This window comes from Sinohyriopsis cumingii, chromosome 9, assembly GCF_028554795.1.
Source record: "Sinohyriopsis cumingii isolate HCF-2022 chromosome 9, ASM2855479v2, whole genome shotgun sequence".
NCBI classification, from domain to species: domain Eukaryota; kingdom Metazoa; phylum Mollusca; class Bivalvia; order Unionida; family Unionidae; genus Sinohyriopsis; species Sinohyriopsis cumingii.
Window position 1 is genome coordinate 12,251,316 of NC_142969.1, and position 25,439 is coordinate 12,276,754.

Consider the following 25,439-nt stretch of genomic DNA (forward strand, 5'->3'; position numbering starts at 1 on the left):
CTGGCTGATCCCCACCATTGCTCATTTCTAGATGACAAGTTCATTTGGCAAATACTGGCTGATTCCCACCATTACTCATTTCTAGATGACAAGTTCATTTGGCAAATACTGGCTGATTCCCACCATTGCTCAGATGATGACAAGTTCATTCAGCAAATACTTGCTGATTCCCATCATTGCTCATTTCTAGATGACAAGTTCATTTGGCAAATACTGGCTGATTCCCACCATTGCTCAGATGATGACAAGTTCATTCAGCAAATACTTGCTGATTCCCACCATTACTCATCTCTAGATGACAAGTTCATTTGGCAAATACTTGCTGATTCCCATCATTGCTCATTTCTAGATGACAAGTTCATTTAGCTAATACTGGCTGATCCCCATCATTGCTCATCTCTAGATGAAAAGTTCCTTTGGCAAATACAGGCTGATTTTCACCATTGCTCAGATGACAAATTCATTGGCAAATACTGACTGATCCTCACCATTACTCATCTCTAGATGACAAATTCGTTTGGCAAATACTGACTGTATCCCACCATTGCTCATCTCAAGATGACAAGTTCATTTGGCAAGTACTGGCTGATCCCCACTATTGCTCATCTCTAGATGACAAGTTCACTTGGTAAATACTGACTGATTCCCACTGTTGCTCATCTCTAGATGACAAGTTCATTTGGCAAATACTGGCTGATTCCCACTATTGCTCATCTCTAGATGACAAGTTCATTTGGCAAATACTGACTGTTTCCCACCATTCCATCTCTAGATGACAAGTTCATTTGGCAAATACTGGCTGATTCCCACCATTGCTCATCTCTAGATGACAAGTTCATTTGGCAAATAATGGCTGATCATAGTGATGAAAGCAATTTATTTTAAAATTAGGAAGTAAATCAGATTATTGGAGCTGGGAAAGTGTCAATGGAGATACCAGTGAGTGATTTCTAACTTGAAAATGGTGTCAGGTATGAATCCGATGTTTTTGGATTTACAAAAACAGATGACATGCTGGGCAACCCTTCATTTCAGTGGTATTTCAAAATTAAATGTAGAAAAGGCAGATGAACAAGCCAAATAAAAATACAGTCAATTTCAAAGAAGAGTACAATTTTCATTTCTTTTCCTATCACAAGTCCAAAAGTATAGAATGATTTGAATGAATTCCAATAATCTTGAATGTCTTGATGTACCACACTGATGTAATCCAAAATGTCTTTGAATGATTTTTCAATAATCCCAAAGCTGTACCTTAGTCCCAAATGTTAATGAGCACTTTGTAATTCTAATGAATAATTACAATAAATAAATCTTGAATTTTATCTGAATGCAAGTGCAAACAATGATCATAGATTCCCAAATATTCATATGAAACTGTTTACCAAACCTCTTTATATACAAACCTCACTTGACCTGCAACACAGTAGATTGTTCTAGAATTCCCTATTTCTGATGGAAAATTCCACAAAATTGTCAACAAGTTACTTCCAGAACATTCTAAGCTTGTAAACAAGGTTAGGCCTGTTCAAGTTTTAGTAAATATCTGTAAAAACATGACGAAAGTCAGGTCAGATAAAACTCTGCTCTCAGTCCTAGACAAAGGTCAATCACAAAATATAAATTAAATATACATGACATTTGTATGATTACATTTTCTTGATCATTGCACAGACAGTATACATCATGAATAAGAAATTCTTTTTCTAGGTTGTTGCTGAAAAATATTATATGTAAGGCCATTTCAATTTATATAAAATTGAAATAGAAAAACTGTATTTTCATCACCCCTTTATTTGATCTTTTTTGAAGTCACATCAGGTGGTCATGGTAAAAAGAAATGGATAAATTCATGTTATGTATGTATGATGAAATAAATGAATAAATAAATGATTGATTGAAAGTGCTGGATTGGCAATAAACTGGTGTATAGATTAATATTGTACATTAATACAATAACTGATTGTTGATTTTGACTGTATTGAAATTGTAAAAATCCCACAAATGCTTCACATGTCATCAGTAAATGGAATAATCCTATGAAACATGTCATCAGTAAATAGATGTGATGTGATTTGGATTTTTAACATAGCTTTAACAATTTTCCAGTCATATCGCTATGATGTCTGCAATGTGGCAGTTTATAGTGATGTCTTGCACTGGGGCATCATGCCGCAGACATGTAGCATCATGTCCCACCCAGTCACATTATTCTGACACCAGGCCAACCAGTCCTAACACTGACCTCTTAATGCACTCTGCCAAGCGAGGCAGCTGTTATTATCATTTTTGTAAGTCTTTGGTTTGACTTGGTCAGAGATTGAACCCATGACTTCCCACAGCCGAGGCGGACGCTCTAACCACTAGGCCACCGGGGCGGTTCAGTAATTAGGAATAAATCTATGAAACATGTCATCAGTGTATGGAATAAATCTATAAAACATGTCATCAGTAAAGGAATAAATCTATGAAACATGTCATCAATATATGGAATAAATCTATAAAACATGTCATCAATAAAGGAATAAATCTATGAAACATGTCATCAATAAATGGAATAAATCTATAAAACATGTCATCAATAAAGGAATAAATCTATGAAACATGTCATCAATATATGGAATAAATCTATAAAACATGTCATCAATAAAGGAATAAATCTATGAAACATGTCATCAATAAATGGAATAAATCTATAAAACATGTCATCAATAAAGGAATAAATCTATGAAACATGTCATCAATAAATGGAATAAATCTATGAAACATGTCATCAATATATGGAATAAACCTATGAAACATGTCATCAATAAAGGAATAAATCTATGAAACATGTCATCAATAAAGGAATAAATCTATGAAACATGTCATCAATAAAGGAATAAATCTATGAAACATGTCATCAATATATGGAATAAATCTATGAAACATGTCATCAATAAAGGAATAAATCTATGAAACATGTCATCAATATATGGAATAAATCTATGAAACATGTCATCAATAAAGGAATAAATCTATGATACATGTCATCAATAAATGGAATAAATCTATAAAACATTTTAGATTGTCATATGGCAATTCTACACAAAAAAGAGATATTTTGCATTTACACATATATTATATAACATATACTTATAACAGTCATAAACCATGTTTCATTTTATCCCTTAGGGTCCAAAAGGAAATGAGGGCCGTCCAGGTGAAATGGGACCTGCTGGTATTCCAGGACCGGCAGGAATTCAGGGCCAACAGGGACCACCTGGGTCAAGAGTGAGTAAAAACGATGTTCAGTCCTATTTACATTATTAATTTGAAGGGATGAGCCATCTTGGCCTTACATCATTCACACCTTTTATTTATTTAGAACATTTTTATTTCAAAACCTTGCAAGTATCATTTGGCATGTTATTCTAAATTTGTTAATTTTTGGTATATGCATTCAGTCTGCATATTGCATTTGGGATATGTATATTTTAAAAACAAAAGTCCATATTTTGTCATGCTCAGATTTGGAAAGAATCTCATTCAAACAGATTGAAAAATATTTTATTTAAATATCTTACTTCATTTTTGTTTCAAGGGAAATGCAGGCAGGGATGGTGTCCCTGGATTACAAGGACCACAAGGGCCCCCAGGAGACCCAGGGCCAGCAGGAGAGAGGGGACTTCCTGGGCCAGCAGGACTTGAGGTAAAATTTTCCTTAGCTACTGTAAATAGTAATATTTTAGTGTCCTGAAAACTGTATAAATTTTGTATTTAAAAATTATTGTATAACCATGATTTGTGTGATTTAACTTGCCTTAATATAAAGTACTCATTGACTTTTTATAAAATAATGTACTCATTGGCTCTTTGTAAAATAATGATTTGCTCATGTAAATAATAGCACAAAATTAACTTTAATAATGACAATGTTGAGCATTCTTGTTTTAAAGATATTTTTGTCAGTAAAGGAAAACCAGCTATGCTTATCAAGCCCTGTATTCACTCAGCATTTTGAGCAATTAACTCAGGTTGAAGTGCAAAACCTAGAAACAGACATATTACTTCAGGTAGAAACATGTTATCAAAACTTGACAGTCTAGCACAGTTATGCAAGTTAAGAAACCTCTCCAAGCTCAGAGATTGCAGTAATGTTGTAGACTATTAAGTTTTATAACTTAAAGCTTACTAAAAAAAATTGTCATAATACTGGCCCAAATTTCGTATCTGTTATATGTGTAGCTGACTGCTTTCCTCTTCAGGGTGAGCAAGGAGGGCGTGGGCCAGTAGGTCCTGTAGGAGCACCAGGTTTCCAGGTAAGGCTAATTAGAGTTAATTAATGTTAATAATCACTTTAAGAAGTTGCAGCTCAAAAGTGTTTAAAGTTAATTCTGTATAAATAAAATATATATATGGTTTTGTCATAGGATCAGTCCATATACTGTGTCACAATGTCATATGAAATTAAAAATTTACATCTGAGGAATGTAATCCTTGAGAACTAATAATGATTTTTACAACTTTTGAATTTTGGATCAAATATAGATGGAATAACGTTTTAAAACAAATTTATATTCTCTCAGTCTTGAGTTCTGTAAATTGCAGTATTATAATGTCAATTTTTTTCAGGAATATTGTTGATCCAGCATATCAGACTGGTGCTGAATACTTTATCGTAATAATTTTTAACAAAGTATTTTTATGAAGATAGCTTTCTTGACCCATTCACTAACATTTGGAAAAATTGGGTAATGTAGAGTATTTTGTCCTTCCTCATTGGTGTCTAGAAAATAGTCCATGTATGGGTGAATGACTTTTAAAAGGTACCCATGTAAAACATTTCATAATTTTGTGATGTACAAGAGCAAATGAATGAGTCAATCTATTATTCCAAGTGCCAAAACAGAATTTCTCAAAAGTCACTTTTTTACTTCTGCTTTGTTGCATGGAACATTCTTGATTTATCATTAAAGAAGATAAGTCACAACTGTTTTAAAAATGAATATCTAATCTGATATAGCATTCCCTCGATATAACACCATCCATGGCAGCCATTGATTATACTGCATTATAATAAGGTACATTCGGCATCCATTTTTAGGGTTGCATAATAAAATAGGATCCATGACCTTACCCAACTTTAAAAAGGAATGGTGTTATAATGAAGGGTGTTGTAGCAAGGGTGTGCTTTATTTTAAGAACCTGGCATTAATGTTTTCAATTTCATAGTAATAGCTACTGTGATATTTATTGACACATTTGTATGATTTTTAATTAGTCAAAATTACAGGGTCAAAATAAAAACTAGTGTCTACTAATTTAGTCATCCATGATAAACAACCAATTTATTGTGTTTAAACTGAGTGAGAAATTGACTTTTGATTGGATGATTAGGAATGGGTCCTGGGCCCATCATAAGGAGATACATTTTATCCATTGGTAAAATTTAAAGTTTGGAGGGATGAATTGCTGAAATTTATAATACTAGATAATTTTGAAATAGATTACAGAGTTGGGCCCATTTATTGTTAATGTGATTTATTTTTGGCTGCTGTTGTTTCAAATTCCGAAAAGGTTCATTTTGTAGCTCGTAAAAATTGATCTATTTTTCTTTAAGAAGAAATTAATTGGTTACCATTTTTCTGTCCAACATAAATCAATGTAAAAAGTTAAAGAAATTGGACTGTAATAAGTATTTTATTTTTCTAATTTAGGGTGCTCCAGGCCTCCAAGGACCCCCAGGTGAAGGCGGCGTGCCAGGTGAAGCAGGTCCCCCAGGCCTTGCTGGAGAACCCGGAAGACCTGGTGGTACTGTAAGTTGCAAAACAAGAGTCATTTCTGATCCTTAAACAGTATTTTATTCCATTTAGCTTGCCTCCATGATGAAGAGGAGAACTATTATACATTCACAATGCCAGGCTCATTATATAAAGGCATACCCATATTTACAGCCTCACTGCATCTCGACCATTTATCCTAGGTCTCGAGCAACATTTTGGAGTGGGTTTCATATAATCTATACCTTGAAAAGGGGGCCAAGGGGACTAACTCTTTGCATGTGCCTTATTTGCAAGATTTTTTGTTTTGCTGATGGCCAAAGTTATTTTGCACAATCTATAATTGGTAAAGATGCATCTTAGTGAGTACTACATCCTTATCACAGAAGTAAGTAACTATGACTCATTTTCATACATTACTGATTTTATTTTAATGGTATGTTTGAAGTTTATTTTATTTCTTAAGCACTGTTTGTGATAGAATCATTAATATCTGTTGGTACAACACCTCTACAACAAAAGAAGATCATGACCTACATTTCTTATTTTACTGGCTTCGGTTTTGTGTTTTGATTTAGCTCAGAACCACACAGATTTTTCACCATGTATAGAAACTTTTACACAGAATCATGAAACTGGGTCTGGTAATGCATCTTGAGGAGTACCATACCTCATTGCAGAAATAGGTCATTATATCCAATATTCTATGCTTCATTGACATGGTTTAAATGAAGTGTTGTACATTTGTCAGACAATGTCTCTGATTTAGTCATGAAACTGATGGTGATATACATTTCTGTTAATATCTCATTGTCACAACAAAAGAAGCTCACAGTGACCCATACTTCATCTTTTACTGGCTTTGTTTTAGTTTTTATGTTTATCTCATGACCACATTAGATTTTGGCTTCCTATATCATGCAATGAATCATTGAAATTGGTGTAAAGGTATTGCATGCGTTTATCTCATGACCACTTAGATTCTTCTATGCTGCACATACCCTAACCTACACAGACAGCCCTTCCAACAAGTGCAGTTGAAAATATGAATAACTTCATTTATTCAGTAACAACTTTCCAAGTTAATGAATATACATTGTATAAATGGATAAGTAACCCTCAGTAAGTTAATTGTGTATTGTACATGTGAACAGAGTACAGGAAGTAGGTGAATAGACTACATACATCTCATGTGAAACCCCAGCTGTAGTGGCTAATCAAAGTGAACCTCAGCTGTAGTGGCTAATCAAGGTGAACCTCAGCTGTAGTGGCTAATCAAGGTGAACCTCAGCTGTAGTGGCTAATCAAGGTGAACCTCAGCTGTAGTGGCTAATCATGGTGAACCTCAGCTGTAGTGGCTAATCAAGGTGAACCTCAGCTTTAATGGATAATCAAGATAACTGATGCAATGAACTAAGCTTCTGTCATGCTGGCTGCCACATCAAGCGGGCTAATAGCTGCGACTTTCACCCAGTAAAATCTGACTTCCAGGATTCAACAATGATAATAGCTTTCACTCTATAAAATCTAACTTTTAGGACTCAACAATGATTATAACTTCTGATAACAACATTCACTTTTATAAGTCAAAATTAATCTATTTTTCTCATTGTGATACCACTGCTTTGATTTCATTTAACAGAATCTTATTATGTTGTGTCATGTATGCCCTGTGACACTGGCCAACATTTAGTTATCAAGACCACTCATGCCCTGTGACACTGGCCAATATTTAGTTATCAAGACCACTCATGCCCTATGACACTGGCCAACATTTAGTTATCAAGACCACTCATGCCCTATGACAATGGCCAACATTTAGTTATCAAGACCACTCATGCCCTATGACAATGGCCAACATTTAGTTATCAAGACCACTCATGCCCTGTGACACTGGCCAACATTTAGTTATCAAGACCACTCAAGTCTAATTTTATTTCTGCATGATAATGAATGATTACAGTGATTGCAGGTTACTACAGTTATGCAGTGGCAAGCTACCTAATAATTGCTTACACTTGTTTGTTTTGGTATTCACTATAATGCGATTCTGGACATATTGCAGTTTTGGTATGACCAAAATTAAACAATGTATTTGAATTGGTTAAACAAATTTGTAACAATATCGTTTGAAAGAAAACAACATGATAATTTTGAATTTATCATTATTTCCTTATAAAAAATATTTTTTGACAAAATTGTGATCATTCCCACTGTACAGAGGTTGTGTATGTGACTGGTGGTTATGGCCCCAAACTGTTCCATACTAATACAAGAGAGCTTTAATAATAATTGTACTAATAGTAATTATATAAATAATAAAATTAAAAAATTATAATAATTCTTTAAAGCCATTTGGATATAAATATAATGAGGTCTTGTTTTGCCCAACTGCAGTGGGGTATGGGGGGGGGGCATCATTATTTATTCCAGTCTGTCCATTGGATTTCACATCAGTCAGACCATTCATGAAGCATTTTAGCAAAACCCACTCACTGTAGACAAATTATATTCGCAAGAAGAATATGTGTCAATGGGCAAGTTACATTTTCAGGCAATTTCAGAAATTTTTTGATGTTTTACACATCTTTTGAACTTTTTGTACTTTGTCATTGTTAATGAAAACCTTTTTAGAACATTTAAATAAAAAGCACAAGAGGCAGACAATGAAATTTAGGACACATATATGTATTCCTATGTAGATGGTTTGATTAGATTTTCATTGCATTAAAGCATTTTTACAATTTTGTAAACATTTTAACTTTTCTTACTTGGACGTATTTGGTCTACGCTGGGTAAAAACATATTTTTCAAATTGCCTTTTCATGGTAATAGCAGTCTTTGTCAAGTCATATATTTTACAGTTCCATCGATAAATCAAGTCATATATTTTACAGTTCCATTGATAAATCAAGGGATATATTTACAGTTCCATTGATAGGATATATTTATAGTTCTATCAATAAATCAGGGGATATATTTACAGTTCCATCAATAAATCAAGGGATATATTTCCAGTTCTATCAATAAATCAGGGGATATATTTACAGTTCCATCAATAAATCAAGGGATATATTTACAGTTCCATCACTAAATCAAGAGATATATTTACAGTTCCATCAATAAATCAAGGAATATATTTACAGTTCCATCAATAAATCAAGGGATATATTTCCAGTTCTATCAATAAATCAAGGGATATATTTCCAGTTCCATCAATAAATCAAGGGATATATTTACAGTTCCATCAATAAATCAAGGGATATATTTACAGTTCCATCAATAAATCAAGGGATATATTTACAGTTCTATCAATAAATCAAGGGATATATTTCCAGTTCTATCAATAAATCAAGGGATATATTTCCAGTTCCATCAATAAATCAAGGAATATATTTCCAGTTCCATCAATAAATCAAGGGATACAGTTCCAAACAATAATGTGAATAATAATGATTTCACTCTTTAGGGAGAAAGAGGATTTCCTGGAGCTCAAGGACCACCTGGTGCAGAGGGAGAACCAGGATTGCCCGGTCCCCCAGGACCAACTGGCAGGGATGGAGATAGAGTAAGTGGACCTTTCTCCCATTGCAGTATTTTCTTAGATGACAAACCTGTTAGACCTTCCTTACAAATTGTAATTAGTGGAGGAGGATTTATTATTGGATCAGCTATTAATGTTTATGATGTTTATGTCATGAAGCAAATGCTTATTATGGGATATAATAGCAGTTTGATCAATTCGTTAATTTGTATGTACCTGTCATAAACCATAGTTCATCATTTATGATATCCATCCATCCTTCTGACCATCCATCCATCTGTCTGCATGTCTGTCTGTTCCCCTATCATCACATAGCAATGTCATTATGTACATGACCCAAGTCATTAAAGAAATAGTCTCATACCAGATAAGATAAGAATCTCATGCCAGATAAGATAAGAATCTCATACCAGATAAGAATCTCATGCCAGATAAGATAAGAATCTCATACTAAATAAGAATCTCATACCAGGTAAGAATTTAATAAATTAGGTATTTTAGTCCTTCAATTTAAATTAATTGTATTTTATAAAAATTAGATGGGATATTTTGTGAACAAAACAGGGCATATTTGATTGTATGAGTTAATTTGAGGTAGTTTTCTCACAGTTATCACATACTGTCATCTCAACCCTGTAAACATTATCTGGAATTTGAACTGATGTAGAAAAAAAATTATGCATCAAATGTGGGATCCTACATTTTGAATTTAGCTTACAGCAGCTGGACTACTACAACAACTTTGGAAAAAGTGCCTAAAATTTAATTGTTTTGCATAATTTGCATCTGTTTAGTAAACTTAAGCATTTAATTGAATTGTGTAAAATATGACACTTTGCAGCTTATCAGAGTTGTGTCATACTTGTGTTCCATTCAAAATTATGGCATACACTACCTGTAAGTTGACTCTTAACTTCAAAACTGCATAGACCCACATCTGCCAAAAGCAAAATGCACCAGCATTATCAGGGTCTGTGTTGTTTGTTAGGCATAGCAAGTAGAGCAAACAACATGATCTGTCATCACATTATGTGACAGACGATCAGGGTCTGTGTTGTTTGTTAGGCATAGCAAGTAGAGCAAACAACATAAACTATGAAGTCTCATCACATAATGTGACAGATGATCAGGATCTGTGTTGTTTGCAGTTGGACTTGACTTAAAAGTCAGTATAGATGGTGCACTTTAAAAAAAATACAGAATGCCAAAAGGCAGAGTTGTTGGCATAGATTCAAGTCGTGATTGAATTTCACATCTAATGAACTCAGTTAATTGCTAATTAATATCTGATATACATAAAATTGATGCATAATTAGAGTTACATTTTTATATACTGTGAGTTCATGAAAGAGTACTTTTTATAATATTGGCAGCTGTTATGAATGTCAGCTTTTGTAAAATGAATGTTTAGTGTAAAGCTTGAACTGATGTGATCGTTATGTTATAATATCATCAAAATGATGTCACTTTTTACAAGTGTATTCCAGTGCTTGGGTAGATTGATTGCAAATGACATGACTGTGACTTACCTGTATGTCTATTTTTAATAACAGAAGAGGGAAATATTTTAATAATTTTAATGCAATGCCCTGTAAAACAAAATGAAAGTCAGTGAAAAATATACAAGACTTTGTGAAATCAGCTTTTAATGGTTTGAACCCCATCCAAGTCATACCAAAGATTTATAAAAATGGTACTAGCAGCTGCCTCGCTTGGCAGAGAGCATTAAGAGGTTAGTATTAGGACTGGTTGGCCTGGTGTCAGGATAATGTGACTGGGAGGGACATAATGCTACATGTCCCTGGAATGATGCCCCAGAGTTAGACATCACTATAAATTGTCACACTGCAGACATGATAGTGATATGACTGAAAATTGTTTAAAGCTACATTAAAAATCATAAATACACACACACACACAAATATGGGTCTATTCTGTTTGCAACACAAATATGGGTCTATTCTGTTTGCAGTTGGATGAACATAATAAACATCTTACAATGTTTTTCATCTTATTCTCACAGGGAGCCCCTGGTGAAGCTGGATCACGTGGAGAAATCGGACCAGCTGGCCCAATAGTAAGTCTGATATGTATTTAGAGGGACTTGACTTGGAATAGCTGTCTCTCATTACAATGTGTTTAGACCATTTTATTTCAATTGGTCAATTAAATGTGACAGTATGGGATTTTATTTCAATTGGTCAGTTAAATGTGACAGTATGGGATTTTGTTTCAGTTGGTCAGTTAAATGTGACAGTATAGGATTTTATTTCAATTGGTCAGTTAAATGTGACAGTATAGGATTTTATTTCAATTGGTCAGTTAAATGTGACAGTATGGGATTTTATTTCAGTTGGTCACTTAAATGTGACAGTATGGGATTTTATTTCAGTTGGTCACTTAAATGTGACAGTATGGGATTTTATTTCAGTTGGTCACTTAAATGTGACAGTATAGGATTTTATTTCAATTGGTCAGTTAAATGTGATAGTATGGGATTTTATTTCAATTGGTCAGTTAAATGTGACAGTATGGGATTTTATTTCAATTGGTCAGTTAAATGTGACAGTATAGGATTTTATTTCAATTGGTCAGTTAAATGTGACAGTATAGGGTTTTATTTCAATTGGTCAGTTAAATGTGACAGTATGGGTGATAGACAACAACATGAAGCTTAGTATTATATTAATTATTTGAGACATTGTAATTAATCCAGATGTACTTCATTTTGTTACATACGCTATTCTTGCTATACTGCAGTTCTTACTATAATGCAATTCTGTACCCTATACCTAATTATAATGAGATTCTGTACATTACACCTCATTATAATGTAATTATGTACATTACACCTCATTTTAATGTGATTATGTACATTACACCTCATTATAATGTGATTATGTACATTACACTTCATTATAATGTGATTATGTACATTACACCTCATTATAATGCGATTATTTACTATACATCTCATTATAATGCAATTCTGTACATTACACCTCATTATAATGTGATTCTGTACCTTACATGGTTTGCAGTTATGGACCTCAACAAGCTCATTATAAAGTAGTTCTATACCCATCATGGTTGGAAGTTACTGACCCCATCAACCTCATTATAATGTGATTCTGTACATTACACCTCATTATAATGTGATTCTGTACCTTAACTGGTTAGCAGTTATGGACCCCAACAAGCTCTTTCTAATGTGATTCTATACACATCATGGTTGGAAGTTATTGACCCCATCAACCTCATTATAATGCAATTCCATACATAGCATGGTTGTCAGTTATGAACCCAAGAAGCTCAATATAGTGAGGGAAAACTGTATTTTGATATTGCTTTGTTCCATGAAATTAGAAAAAAATGACAGCACTTGGGGTCCATGAAATTATTAAAATTAACACAGGTCCTGGGACCCATGCAATTTGTACAATTTACAGCACTTGGGGTCCATGAAATTATTAAAATTGACACAGTGCCTGGGGCCCATGAAATTGGATAAAAGTGACAGCACTTGGGGCCCATGAAATTATTAAAATTGACACAGTGCCTGGGGCCCATGAAATTGGTAAAATTTACAGTGCCTGGGGACAATGAAACTTGTAAAATTGACACAGTGCCTGGGGACAATGAAACTGGTAAAATTGACACAGCACCTGGGGCCCCTGAAATTGATCAAATTGACACAGTATTTTAGTCCCATGAAATTGATAAAATTGTCACAGTGCATGGGGCCCATGAAACTGGTACAATTGACACAGTAATTAGGCCTATGGAATTGCTAAAATTGATACAGCACCTGGGGCCCATGAAATTGTCAATGCACCTATAGCTGAAATTGGTAAAATTGACACTGCCTGTTGCCTATGAAATTGGTAAAATTGACACAGCACCTGGGGCCCATGAAGTCAGATAAATTGACACAACACACATATGAAGTCTTTTTGACTCATTCCAGTATCTGTTCAGTCACCAAGTTTAGACAAATGTAAAGTCAATTTGACTTTGTCTGGTCTCAGTTTACACACCTGATTTAGTCACATATAAAGTCTAATTGACTTTTTGAGCTGCAGTTCAGACACCTGATTTAGACACATGTAAAATCTAATTGAGTTTGTCCAATCTCAGTGCAGACACATGATTTAGACAAATGTAAAGTCAAATTGAGTTTGTCCAGTCTGATTTCATGCAACCTATATAGACATATAAAATCTAACTGACTTTGTTGACTTACCTTACGTAAAGTCTTATTGACTTGATCTTTATGTAGACTCAGAAATCTGTATTTGGACACAGACATCTTTATTTTGACACAGATATCTTTATTTAGACTCAAACATCTTTATTTGGACACAGACATCTTTATGTAGATTTAGATATCTTTATTTGGACACAGACATCTTTATGTAAATTTAGACATCTTTATTTTGATACAGATGTCTTTATTTAGACTCAAACATCTTTATTTCGATGCAGACATCTTTATGTAGATTTAGACATCTTTATTTGGACACATATCTTTATGTAGACTCCAACAACTGTATTTAGACTTGTACATTTTTATGTAGACTCAGACATCTCTATGTAGGCTCAGATATCTTTATTTGGACACAGACATCTTTATTTAGACACAGACATCTTCGACTTTTACAGCTTTATTCATATTATTTAGACCAGAACTTCTGAATTTGGACACAGACATCTTTATTTAGACCAGAACTTCTGTATTTGGACACAGACATCTTTATTTAGACCAGAACTTCTGTATTTGGACACATACATCCTTGTTAAGTCATAAATTCTTGAAATAAAAAAAAATTCCATTCATTAGTTTTGTGCTGTTATCATCTGCCAATTGTCTGAGGAGGGGATCTGTCATGCCTTTTGAACATGACCTCATCTAGAATGATATTTACTCCTTACAGTTGTCATGACAACCCAGTTATCAATATATTTCTCATACCTTTGCACACATTTGTACATGAATCTAGATGTACACATGCAAGTATACATGAATTTATGTATATACATGTATTTATAAATGGAAAATGCAAAATATTTAATTGATACAGGTTTGTCTAACATACATGGCTTAATGCAATTAATTTTTATGAATTTAATATAAGCGATCTAATTTGAATAAAAATGAACATGTACTACCATTACTCTACTAATTTATCAATTTGTCTGTCTGTCTGTCCATCTGTATATTATCTCTCTGTTATTTGCCCCTGATATAACCCCTTTTTTCTGCTATAGGGCCCACAAGGACCTAGGGGACCAAGAGGAACATCAGGACCCAAGGGAGAGCCTGTAAGTTATACAATAGTTGATGGTGCACCTTGCACAATCAGATAAAACATTGAAATATCAAGTCATCTGTAGTTTGTTTATTTCTACTTAAATACTGTACACTCGATAAGGCATTATAATATCAAGTCATATGTAGTTTGCTTTTTATACTTATAAACTGTACAATCAGATAAGACATTGGAAGATCAAGTATTATGTAATTTGTCATTTCTGCTTATAAACTGTACAATCAGATAAGACATTGGTAGATCAAGTATTATGTAATTTGTCATTTCTACTTATAAACTGTACAATCAGATAAGACATTGGTAGATCAAGTCCTATGTAGTTTGTCATTTCTACTTATAAATTGTACAATCAGATAAGACATTGGTAAATCAAGTCCTATATAGTTTGTCATTTCCACTTATAAATTGAACAGTCAGATAAGACATTGGTAGATCAAGTCCTATGTAGTTTGTCATTTCTACTTATAAACTGTACAATCAGATAAGACATTGGTAGATCAAGTCCTATGTAGTTTGTCATTTCCACTTATAAATTGTACAATCAGATAAGACATTGGTAGATCAAGTCCTATGTAGTTTGTCATTTCTACTTATAAATTGTACAATCAGATAAGACATTGGTAGATCAAGTCCTATGTTGTATGTCATTTCCACTTATAAATTGTACAGTCAGATAAGACATTGGTAGACCAAGTCCTATGTAGTTTCTCATTTCTACTTATAAACTGTACAATCAGATAAGACATTGGTAGATCAAGTCCTATGTAGTTTGTCATTTCCACTTATAAATTGTACAGTCAGATAAGACATTGGTAGACCAAGTCCTATGTAGTTTCTCATTTCTACTTATAAACTGTACAATCAGATAAGACATTGGTAGATCAAGTCCTATGTAGTTTGTCATTTCCACTTATAAATTGTACAATCAGATAAGACATTGGTAGATCAAGTCCTATGTTGTTTGTCATTTCCACTTATAAATTGTACAGTCAGATAAGACATTGGTAGATCAAGTCCTATGTAGTTTGTCATTTCCACTTATAAATTGTACAATCAGATAAGACATTGGTAGACCAAGTCCTATGTTGTTTGTCATTTCTACTTAAAAATTGTACAATCAGATAAGACATTGGTAGACCAAGTCCTATGTTGTTTGTCATTTCTACTTATAAACTCTACAAGCAAATAAGGCATTGGTAGTTTGTCATTTCCACTTTTAAATTGTACAATCAGATAAGACATTGGTAGATCAAGTCCTATGTAGTTTTTCATTTCTACTTATAAACTGTACAATCAGATAGGACATTGGTAGATCAAGTCCTATGTAGTTTGTCATTTCTATGTATAAGTTGTACAATCAGATAGGACATTGGTAGATCAAGTCCTATGTAGTTTGTCATTTCTATGTATAAGTTGTACAATCAGATAAGACATTGGTAGATCAAGTCCTATGTAGTTTGTCATTTCTATGTATAAGTTGTACAATCAGATAAGACATTGGTAGATCAAGTCCTATGTAGTTTGTCATTTCTACTTATAAACTGTACAATCAGATAGGACATTGGTAGATCAAGTCCTATGTAGTTTTTCATTTCTACTTATAAACTGTACAATCAGATAGGACATTGGTAGATCAAGTCCTATGTAGTTTGTCATTTCTATGTATAAGTTGTACAATCAGATAAGACATTGGTAGATCAAGTCCTATGTAGTTTGTCATTTCCACTTATAAATTGTACAATCTGATAAGACATTGGCAGACCAAGTCCTATGCAGTTTGTCATTTCTACATATAAATTGTACAGTCAGATAAGACATTGGTAGATCAAGTCCTATGTAGTTTGTCATTTCCACTTATAAATTGTACAATCTGATAAGACATTGGCAGACCAAGTCCTATGTAGTTTGTCATTTCTACTTATAAATTGTACAATCAGATAAGACATTGGTAGATCAAGTCCTATGTAGTTTGTCATTTCTATGTATAAGTTGTACAATCAGATAGGACATTGGTAGATCAAGTCCTATGTAGTTTGTCATTTCTATGTATAAGTTGTACAATCAGATAGGACATTGGTAGATCAAGTCCTATGTAGTTTGTCATTTCTATGTATAAATTGTACAATCTGATAAGACATTGGCAGACCAAGTCCTATGCAGTTTGTCATTTCTACATATAAATTGTACAATCAGATGAGACATTGGCAGACCAAGTCCTATGCAGTTTGTCATTTCTACTTATAAATTGTACAATCAGATGAGACATTGGCAGACCAAGTCCTATGCAGTTTGTCATTTCTACTTATAAATTGTACAATCAGATAAGACATTGGTAGATCAAGTCCTATGTAGTTTCTCATTTCTACTTATAAACTGTACAATCTGATAAGAATTTGGTAGATCAAGTCCTATTTAGTTTGTCATTTCTACTTATAACTCCAAATAAACATTATAAATCCAGTTCATTGGCATATTATGTGATGACACATTTGGAAACACCATTTGCACCATTCATTGGACACATTTGGATACACCATTTGCAACCATTCATTGTCCAAGCATGCATAAATAAAAAAATTTATTTGTTAAAACCTTAAAGTATACGTACATGTAAAGCAATAGGTGGATTCTACAGTTTCATATTTTGCATAGGGTTACATTGTTAAATAAAAAGGATTTCCCCTGTTTTCCTCACTGGTCATACTGGCTATTTAGAAAAGATCTTGTTTAGCTTAGGTATTGTTACAAGACCTTTAATTCCCTTTATTTTGGTGTATGATTGATGGATGTAGTATGGGTTATAGAGTATACAGCTTGGCCTTACTCCAGGTGTAGTATGGGTTATAGAGTATACAGCTTGGCCTTACTCCAGATGTGCACCTATAATAAAACTATAAGCTTTGCTTGGACATTTTCAATTAGTGCTGATAACATTTTTACATTTAATGTAGTTAGTAATTCATTCATTTCATTTTCAGAAACTGGTACTGTCTAGTTTGGCAAAAAGCATTTTCCCAATTTCAGTAACTGCTAAAGACAGTGTACTTTATAGTAAAGTCATACAGGTCATGCAGGCCATTCAGTGCAGAGTATTTCAGCAATGGATTTAATTTTTAAGAATTTAATTTTACATACCTGTAAATGGCAATTATTCACTTAATCTGGATCCTTATTCATCCATTTTCCTTATGAAGATTATTATTCACACACCCTGAGAAGTAAAAATGGCAAATTGACTGTTAAAGTATGTCAACAGTTTTGATCGAAACCAACGTAAAGATGTCATCCTGTACAATCTAGATCAAATGTCACATGCTGTGATGTCACAATGACTGCAATGCTGTTTATCAAGAATCAGACCCTTTGGATTTTTGCAGAAGTTTATAAATATTTTCTACTTTTTAAAATGCATTATTACAGAAGTTATCTTTTAAGTTTAAAAATGATGTTTCTTCTCTTGACTGGGGAATGGAGTTAAGTAATTCACAATTGGAGTGTAATATGATATTATTCTGAGAATTTTGTACATTTCATGTTAAATAAATGTGAATTCAAGAGCCTATTTTGTCACATAGCATTATCGTTTTGTGAGGTTCATTTTAATATAAATTTTGACACAATGGTCCAATAATTTTGTTTGTTTTCAGTGTAGAGTGGTTTCATTTCATTGTGTTTAAGATTAGTATATTTAAATATTATTGATTTGAGGCTAGAAATTTAATTTGGTTTCAAGAGGATTGTGTTTTGCTTAGGTTTTTGTCTTTAGAGTTTTGTTAATCCAGTACATTGTTAGGTTTTAATCAAAATAACAAGAAATCCCATAAACTAGTTCTTATCTTCATTGTTAAAATATACGCATATTTGATTTCAATGTTGTATATTTCAACAATGATGTTATTAGTTTATTTTATCATCACTGGTAGTAGCTACAGTACTCCATGTAGCTATAGCTACAGTACTCCATGTAGCTACAGTACTCCATGTAGCTATAGCGACAGTACTCCATGTAGCTACAGTACTCCATGTAGCTTTAGCTACAGTACTCCATGTAGCTACAGTACTTCATGTAGAATAAGTTGCACTCTTTTGTTGAAGTTGGGTTTTATTTAGGTCTGATTTCATGTTTGTAAAGTATGTGCTGTGTTTTAAATTATTGAACTAATCAAGTTTTAGTTTTCATTGTTTGTTTCACATTCTTATGACTTTAATACCTTAAGACCCACATAGGAAAAGAATTAGATTAAATTAAAACTAATTCCTTCATATTTTCAAAATGTTAACACTTTTTAACATGAGAAAGTCATTTTTTATTCACTATCTAACTTTCAGCCCTTTTTTTAAAAAATGTTAAAGATTGGTTCTTGGGTTTGTGATAGGAGCACTACTGTTGAGACTGGTACACTGTCTTTCTTATGTATGTGTCATGTAATAGTTTATTTAATTTGAATATGATTTTAGGGACAGTTTCAAAATTAAGCTTTCTTCTTTCAAATAGGGAGAATCTGGAACTGCAGGAACGGATGGACGACCAGGAAGGCCTGGTTTACAAGGTCCCACAGGAGCACCTGGATTACCTGGTGGCGAAGGGCCTAGAGGAGTAAAGGGTGGAAAGGGAGAACCAGGTTTCCCTGGAGAGTCAGGACCCCCTGGACGTCCTGGAGCAAGAGGTGCTCAGGGACCAACAGGAGAAGTGGGACCACCAGGTTTAATGGTAAGTCTTACATCACCATTGCATCTTTCTAATTTCAGACCTGAAAATTTGTTTTCTGACTCACAGTTCTGGGATCAGTATGAACTGACATTATTCATATCTGAACAAGCCAAGCATTGGTCCAACAACTAAGTTAAGCTGGTACCAGTCTACTGTATTCACTCACTTGACACAGAATGACTAGTAATGGATAGCTACAGTACTCACTCACCTGCTGGAGTAGTCATTTGCTTGCTGCAGAAATGACTAGTAAGGGCAAGTTAGAAGTTTTCCCTCACATGGTACTAATAGATTGAATAAGATTCAGTATTTATTGTACTTAAGACATGTTAAACTAAATAATAGTTTTTGTTAACTTTTCTTTGATGTACTCATTTGTACTTTCATCTTAAGAGAGCCTTTAGGTAGTTTTTAAGTAAATGAATTATTCTATAAAGCCTTCATGCATTAGCTCTTACCATTTTGTGTGTTATAAGTGTTACATTTGTGTGTTACAAGTGTTACATTTGTGTGTTACAAGTGAGTCACCGCAGCAGATGGCCAGGTACCAGTTTAACAACAAAGTTTGATGTGCAGAATTCAGTAAAACCATTAAGGAGATGCTTGGTTTTAGATGAGGTTGAGGAAAATGAGTGTTTGATTGACAGAGATCAACATTGACTGCTGCTATCTGCATGTAGCATGCTAAATCTGCTGATTTTGGTGATAAGTGACAATTCCAGTCTCTCCCTATCAAACAGTTGACTTTAACTTGCATAAATGTACCTTTGTTACTATTTTTAGATGTTTAAAGGATTGAACAGCACATGTATTAATTTCATTGGATCAACTTAGAATGATTAAAGGTCAAATGAACTAGTGCTTCATTATGCATGACACTGGCCAATGGCCAAAAGAGATCATTCTCTGACCTTGGACCACCGTAGGTTTCAGACCCTGAAATTTTATACCTTCTTTCCTTATTAATATTCAGGGGATGACCATCATGCATTGGGTTATTATATCTATTTTTGGTGAGTTTATAATAGCTAAGAATCAGAAAAGTGGGTCGCTCTAGAGTGAATTATATACCGATTACCTGGATACCTAAACAATCACATAGATGTCCCAATTAGAAGCTACACAGTCATCACAAGCCATGGGAGACAATTTGCAACACTCTTTTACCTTCTGTGGCTGCCTGTGTTGAGATTTACTTGTTTTTCATGAGTATGCATAAACAGAAATGCATTGCATCAACCACACAAGGTAAGAATCTCCCACACATCAATTAAATGCCCATTTCGACTATTAATAAATGACAGTGTTTGATATTTGGAATAGAAACTTTGATTGGCTCATTCAAACTGCATGAAAGGTCATGCTGGATTTTGATTGGCTCATTCAAATTGCATGAAAGGTCATGCTGGGTCACATTATCAATAAAATTGTACTTGCACTTACAGTGATTTTTTATAGTAAGTAGATTTATCTAACTTCATCAGAGACAATGTTAACAGACAATCACAGGTGATAAAAAGCAAAACAGATTAAAGAAAGCTTTTTTTGTTGTTGTTGTGGGGTTTAACGCCATTTTTCAGTGCACGATAGGCTATACATGGCAGCCAGTATTAATGGTGGAGGATGAACCAGGGAAAACCCCTGAAAGAACCACCAACCCATGAGAAGCTACATAAAGAAAGCATAGTAGCTTGGATGGCCAGAACCAGTAGGTCTCTCCAGTTTTTTTTGCACCATGTCACTTCACTTTGCCAATAATATCATGGGTTATGGACTCCAAAACTCAAGCATACATTGCCCTAGATTGCATTCATGAGACAAAAAGAAGACACTTTAAACTCTATGAATTTTTTTGCAAAAAAATATGTTGGCAATAACATTTTTGGACAACTTCTTGTTAAATTGGGTGTCATAATGAATCAATTTTCTTCTTGTAGGGCCCCACAGGACCAGATGGCCCCAAGGGGCAGCAAGGGCTTGCTGGGCCCAAAGGGGCAGCTGGTGAAGTTGGATTGCCAGGACTTCCTGGTCTACCAGGCAAACAGGTAAAGCTTATTTTTTTATTGTGCCCCCACTGTGATAGCAGAAGGGGGCATTTTGTTTTTCACCTGTCCGTCTGTACGTCTCTGTATGTCTGTTCCAAATCTGCTTTTAGTGAAATAGCACAAAACTTTAATTTCCCACACTATTTTATTGTAATAATAAGTAGATAATCTAACCTGATTTTCAGTTCATTTAAATTTTATACATTTTTTAAATTTTGTGACGTTTTAAGGACATCATGCTAGTGGGATTAAACAAAAACCGATTGAGGTCAACAGTTATATTTGATAGGCATATGTGTATTAATGAGATGGCTATTAGACTGAGGTGGACAGAATTAAATTTAATAGACATATGTGTATTAATGTGAGATGGCTATTAGACTGAGGTGGACAGAATTAAATTTAATAGGCATATGTGTATTAATGTGAGATGGCTATTAGAATGAGGTGGACAGTTATATTTGATAGATGCAAGTGTATTAATATGAGATCGTTATTAGATTGAGGTGGACAGAGTTATATTTGATAGGCATATGTGTATTAATATGTAATGGCTATTAGATTAAGGTGGACAGGGTTACATTTGATAGTCATATGTGTATTAATGAGATTGCTATTAGACTGAGGTGGACAGAGTTACATTTGATAGGCATATGTGTATTAATGAAATCGCTATTAGATTGAGGTGGACAGAGTTACATTTGATAGGCATATGTGTATGAATATGAGATTACTATTAGATTGAGGTGGACAGGGTTACTTTTGATAGATGTTAATATTTATATTATGGTCTGTTGCAGACTATTGCATGGCAGTCTTAAACCAGATGATTGTTTCTTTAGGAAAATTTACTTTGGATATGTTGCTTCCATTATTTTGACTTTTAATGTATTTTTTTCCTATAGGGTTCTCAAGGAATGCTGGGAAGGAAGGGAGGACGTGGAGATTCAGGGGTTCCGGGACTTCCAGGAGCTCCAGGTGCACTGGGTCTTCCTGGTCCCCAGGGACAGGCTGGTACCCCAGGAGAAATGGGATCAGCAGGACCACCAGGAGTGCCTGGTATCAAGGTAAGGAAAATTAGATATGAATTAACCTACAGTAGTAATACAATAACAACTTTTAAAAACCAACTCATTTCAATTTATTTTATTACGCTTTATTTGCCAAGTATCTCAAATCTGACTTATGATTCAGCTGCAGATGGCACAACTGAGAAAGGAGCCCTAATTTATATAATTTGTGCTATCGTAATTGATTGCATGCATTCATAATAATGAAAAGGATTGTATAGTAATTTTCTGCACAGCTCTGTTCTAGTTTTTTGGAAGTGAGATTTGATTATTATTTGCAGAAATGCAAAGAAAGTAAAATGAACTGTAAATGTAGTGGTTAAGGATCCCAAGTTCTAATGGCTCTGGCCAGATATTTTTTCATGAAAAATTAATGTGGCAGACAGATCTATAAAATCAATATAAAATTAAAGTGGTAGACAGATAAAATCAATATAAAATTATTGTGGCAGACAGATATATAAAATCTATATTAAATTAATGTGGCATACATACATATAAAATCAATATTAAATTAATGTGGCAGACAGATATATAAAATCAATATAAAATTAATGTTGCAGACAGATGTATAAATTCAATATAAAATTAATGTTGCAGACAGATGTATAAATTCAATATAAAATTAATGTGGCAGACATATAAAATCAATATAAAATTAATGTGGCAGACAGATATATAAAATCTATATAAAATTAATGTGGCAGACATATATATAAAATCAATATAAATTTAATGTGGCAGACAAATATATAAAATCAATATTAAATTAATGTGGCAGACATATATATAAAATCAATATTAAATTAATGTGGCAGACAAATAAAATCAATATAAAATTAATGTGGCAGACAGATATATAAAATCTATATAAAATTAATGTGGCAGACAGACAGATAAAATCAATATAAATTTAATGTGGCAGACAAATATATAAAATCAATATTAAATTAATGTGACAGACATATATATAAAATCAATATTAAATTAATGTGGCAGACAGATATATAAATTCAATATAAAATTAATGTGGCAGACATATAAAATCATATAAAATTAATGTGGCAGACAAATATATAAAATCTATATAAAATTAATGTGGCAGACAAATATATAAAATCAATATTAAATTAATGTGGCAGACATATAAAATCAATATATAATTAATGTGGCAGACAGATATATAAAATCAGTATTAAATTAATGTGGCAGACATATATATAAAATCAATATAAAATTAATGTTGCAGACAGATATATAAATTCAATATAAAATTAATGTTGCAGACATTAATATAAATTCAGTATAAAATTAATGTGGCAGACATATATAAATTCAATATAAAATTAATGTGGCAGACAGATATATAAAATCAATATAAAATCATACAAGGGAGTCATAAAAGGTTGTAACAAAAAAATATTTGTATACTTAAATGTTCAATGTACTGGAAAATGTGCTGTTGTCAGTTTTTCTGGATTTGATGTTTCTTCAGTTTTGGTATCATCCCATTCATTCTTTAGTATTTTCTTGAAATAATGTATTGATACAGATGATTTTAAAACTGTATTATGAAAATTCACACAAAACTTGTTTACAAATGATCATTATCTTAAAGTATAATCTACAATCAGGATCAAAAGTTAGCCATGTAATGTGTTGTTTGCAAATAACCCTGTCAATCTACAATCATGGACAGAAGTTAAATACACAACATAGATATACATAACAATGTGTGCTGATGGCTGCTCCAGTAAAATACACTGGGGACCCATGGAAGGCACTTTTAGTGTGGAGTAGTCACCCATAGCTGCAATTTAGAATTTTGTACTGTTTTTATAGAAATTCTGTAATCTGATTACCCTGGAATATATTTTTAAAAAGTGCCTTCTCTGGGTTCCATATATGTTTAAATGGAACAGCCTTGACACAGCACCACACATTATGGTTAAAAAGCACATGGTGTGAGGTTTCAATGTAGCATATGCAGTACAGAGCCAGGGTGTGAGGTTCTAATGTAACATAATATTCATACTGACCAAGGGTGTGAGGTTCTAATGTAATATATGCAGTACAGACTTGGTGTATGGTGTTCCAACATAGCATATATTTAGCAGAGACCCAGGTTGAGGTTCTAATATTACACATGCAATACAGACCAAGGGTGTGAGGTTCTAATGTAACATATCCAGTACAGACTCACGGTGTGAAATTCTAACATAACATATGCAGTACAGACCCAGCGTGTGAGGTTCTAATGTAACACGTGCAGCACATACCCAGGGTTTTAGGTTCTAACCGGGTTGGTCATGATTGGAGTGTATTAACTGATGATGGTAAGGTGCTTTCTTCCAGACAAGAGGGGGAGTTTCATTGTCATGAGTCTGTTTACTCCCTTGGGAGGTCCAGCCAATTTGCCAATCAGTGTTGTTTTCACTGCAAAGCTGACGCTATTTTTGTTTATTTAAAGTTTTATTGTTAAGACCTGTCAGCTACCCTCAGCCTGGTTTATCCAGCCAGTCGAGGCCATTTTCCGGGATGTGGCCACTGTGCATGCCACAGCTTCTTGGAGCCACAGGTGAGAGGTGAGTGCCAAGTGGGGACAAAGGTGAGTGAGCTACCCCAGAAGGAGTATGACTGCTTCCCCCCAAACTGAGGTGCTACCCTTCCCTGGAAACCCCATACACCCAAAACTGGATGTCATGGTTAAACCCTCATTTTAAGCACTGGCATCTCATTGACTACATCATTGTCAGGAAGAAGGACAGGCAGGATGTGCATGTGACTAAGTCCTTTGACTAATTCATTGACTACATCATTGTCAGGAAGAGGGACAGGCAGGATGTGCATGTGACTAAGTCCTTTTGCGGTGCCAAGGACAGACCACCGCCTCACCATCACCAAGCTCAACATCTGCATTCAGCCCAAAAGATGCCCACAGGGATAGAAGGCTCCTAAACAACTAAACATCACCAAG

The 25,439-nt window shown here is 33.8% G+C and overlaps 1 protein-coding gene across 2 annotated transcripts in view; it reads left to right on the forward strand.

Moving 5' to 3' along the window:
- Window positions 1–25,439, forward strand: part of LOC149791274 (uncharacterized) — a 102,257-nt gene that overhangs the window by 36,587 nt on the left and 40,231 nt on the right. For both annotated transcript variants that reach the window (XM_089969782.1, XM_089969784.1), the window contains exons 23-32: window positions 3,175–3,273; window positions 3,584–3,691; window positions 4,248–4,301; window positions 5,700–5,798; window positions 9,232–9,330; window positions 11,330–11,383; window positions 14,575–14,628; window positions 19,132–19,347; window positions 21,285–21,392; window positions 22,298–22,459. In XM_089969782.1, coding sequence (XP_089825908.1) covers window positions 3,175–3,273; window positions 3,584–3,691; window positions 4,248–4,301; window positions 5,700–5,798; window positions 9,232–9,330; window positions 11,330–11,383; window positions 14,575–14,628; window positions 19,132–19,347; window positions 21,285–21,392; window positions 22,298–22,459 — 1,053 coding nt within the window. The remainder of the gene's footprint in view (window positions 1–3,174; window positions 3,274–3,583; window positions 3,692–4,247; window positions 4,302–5,699; window positions 5,799–9,231; window positions 9,331–11,329; window positions 11,384–14,574; window positions 14,629–19,131; window positions 19,348–21,284; window positions 21,393–22,297; window positions 22,460–25,439) is intronic.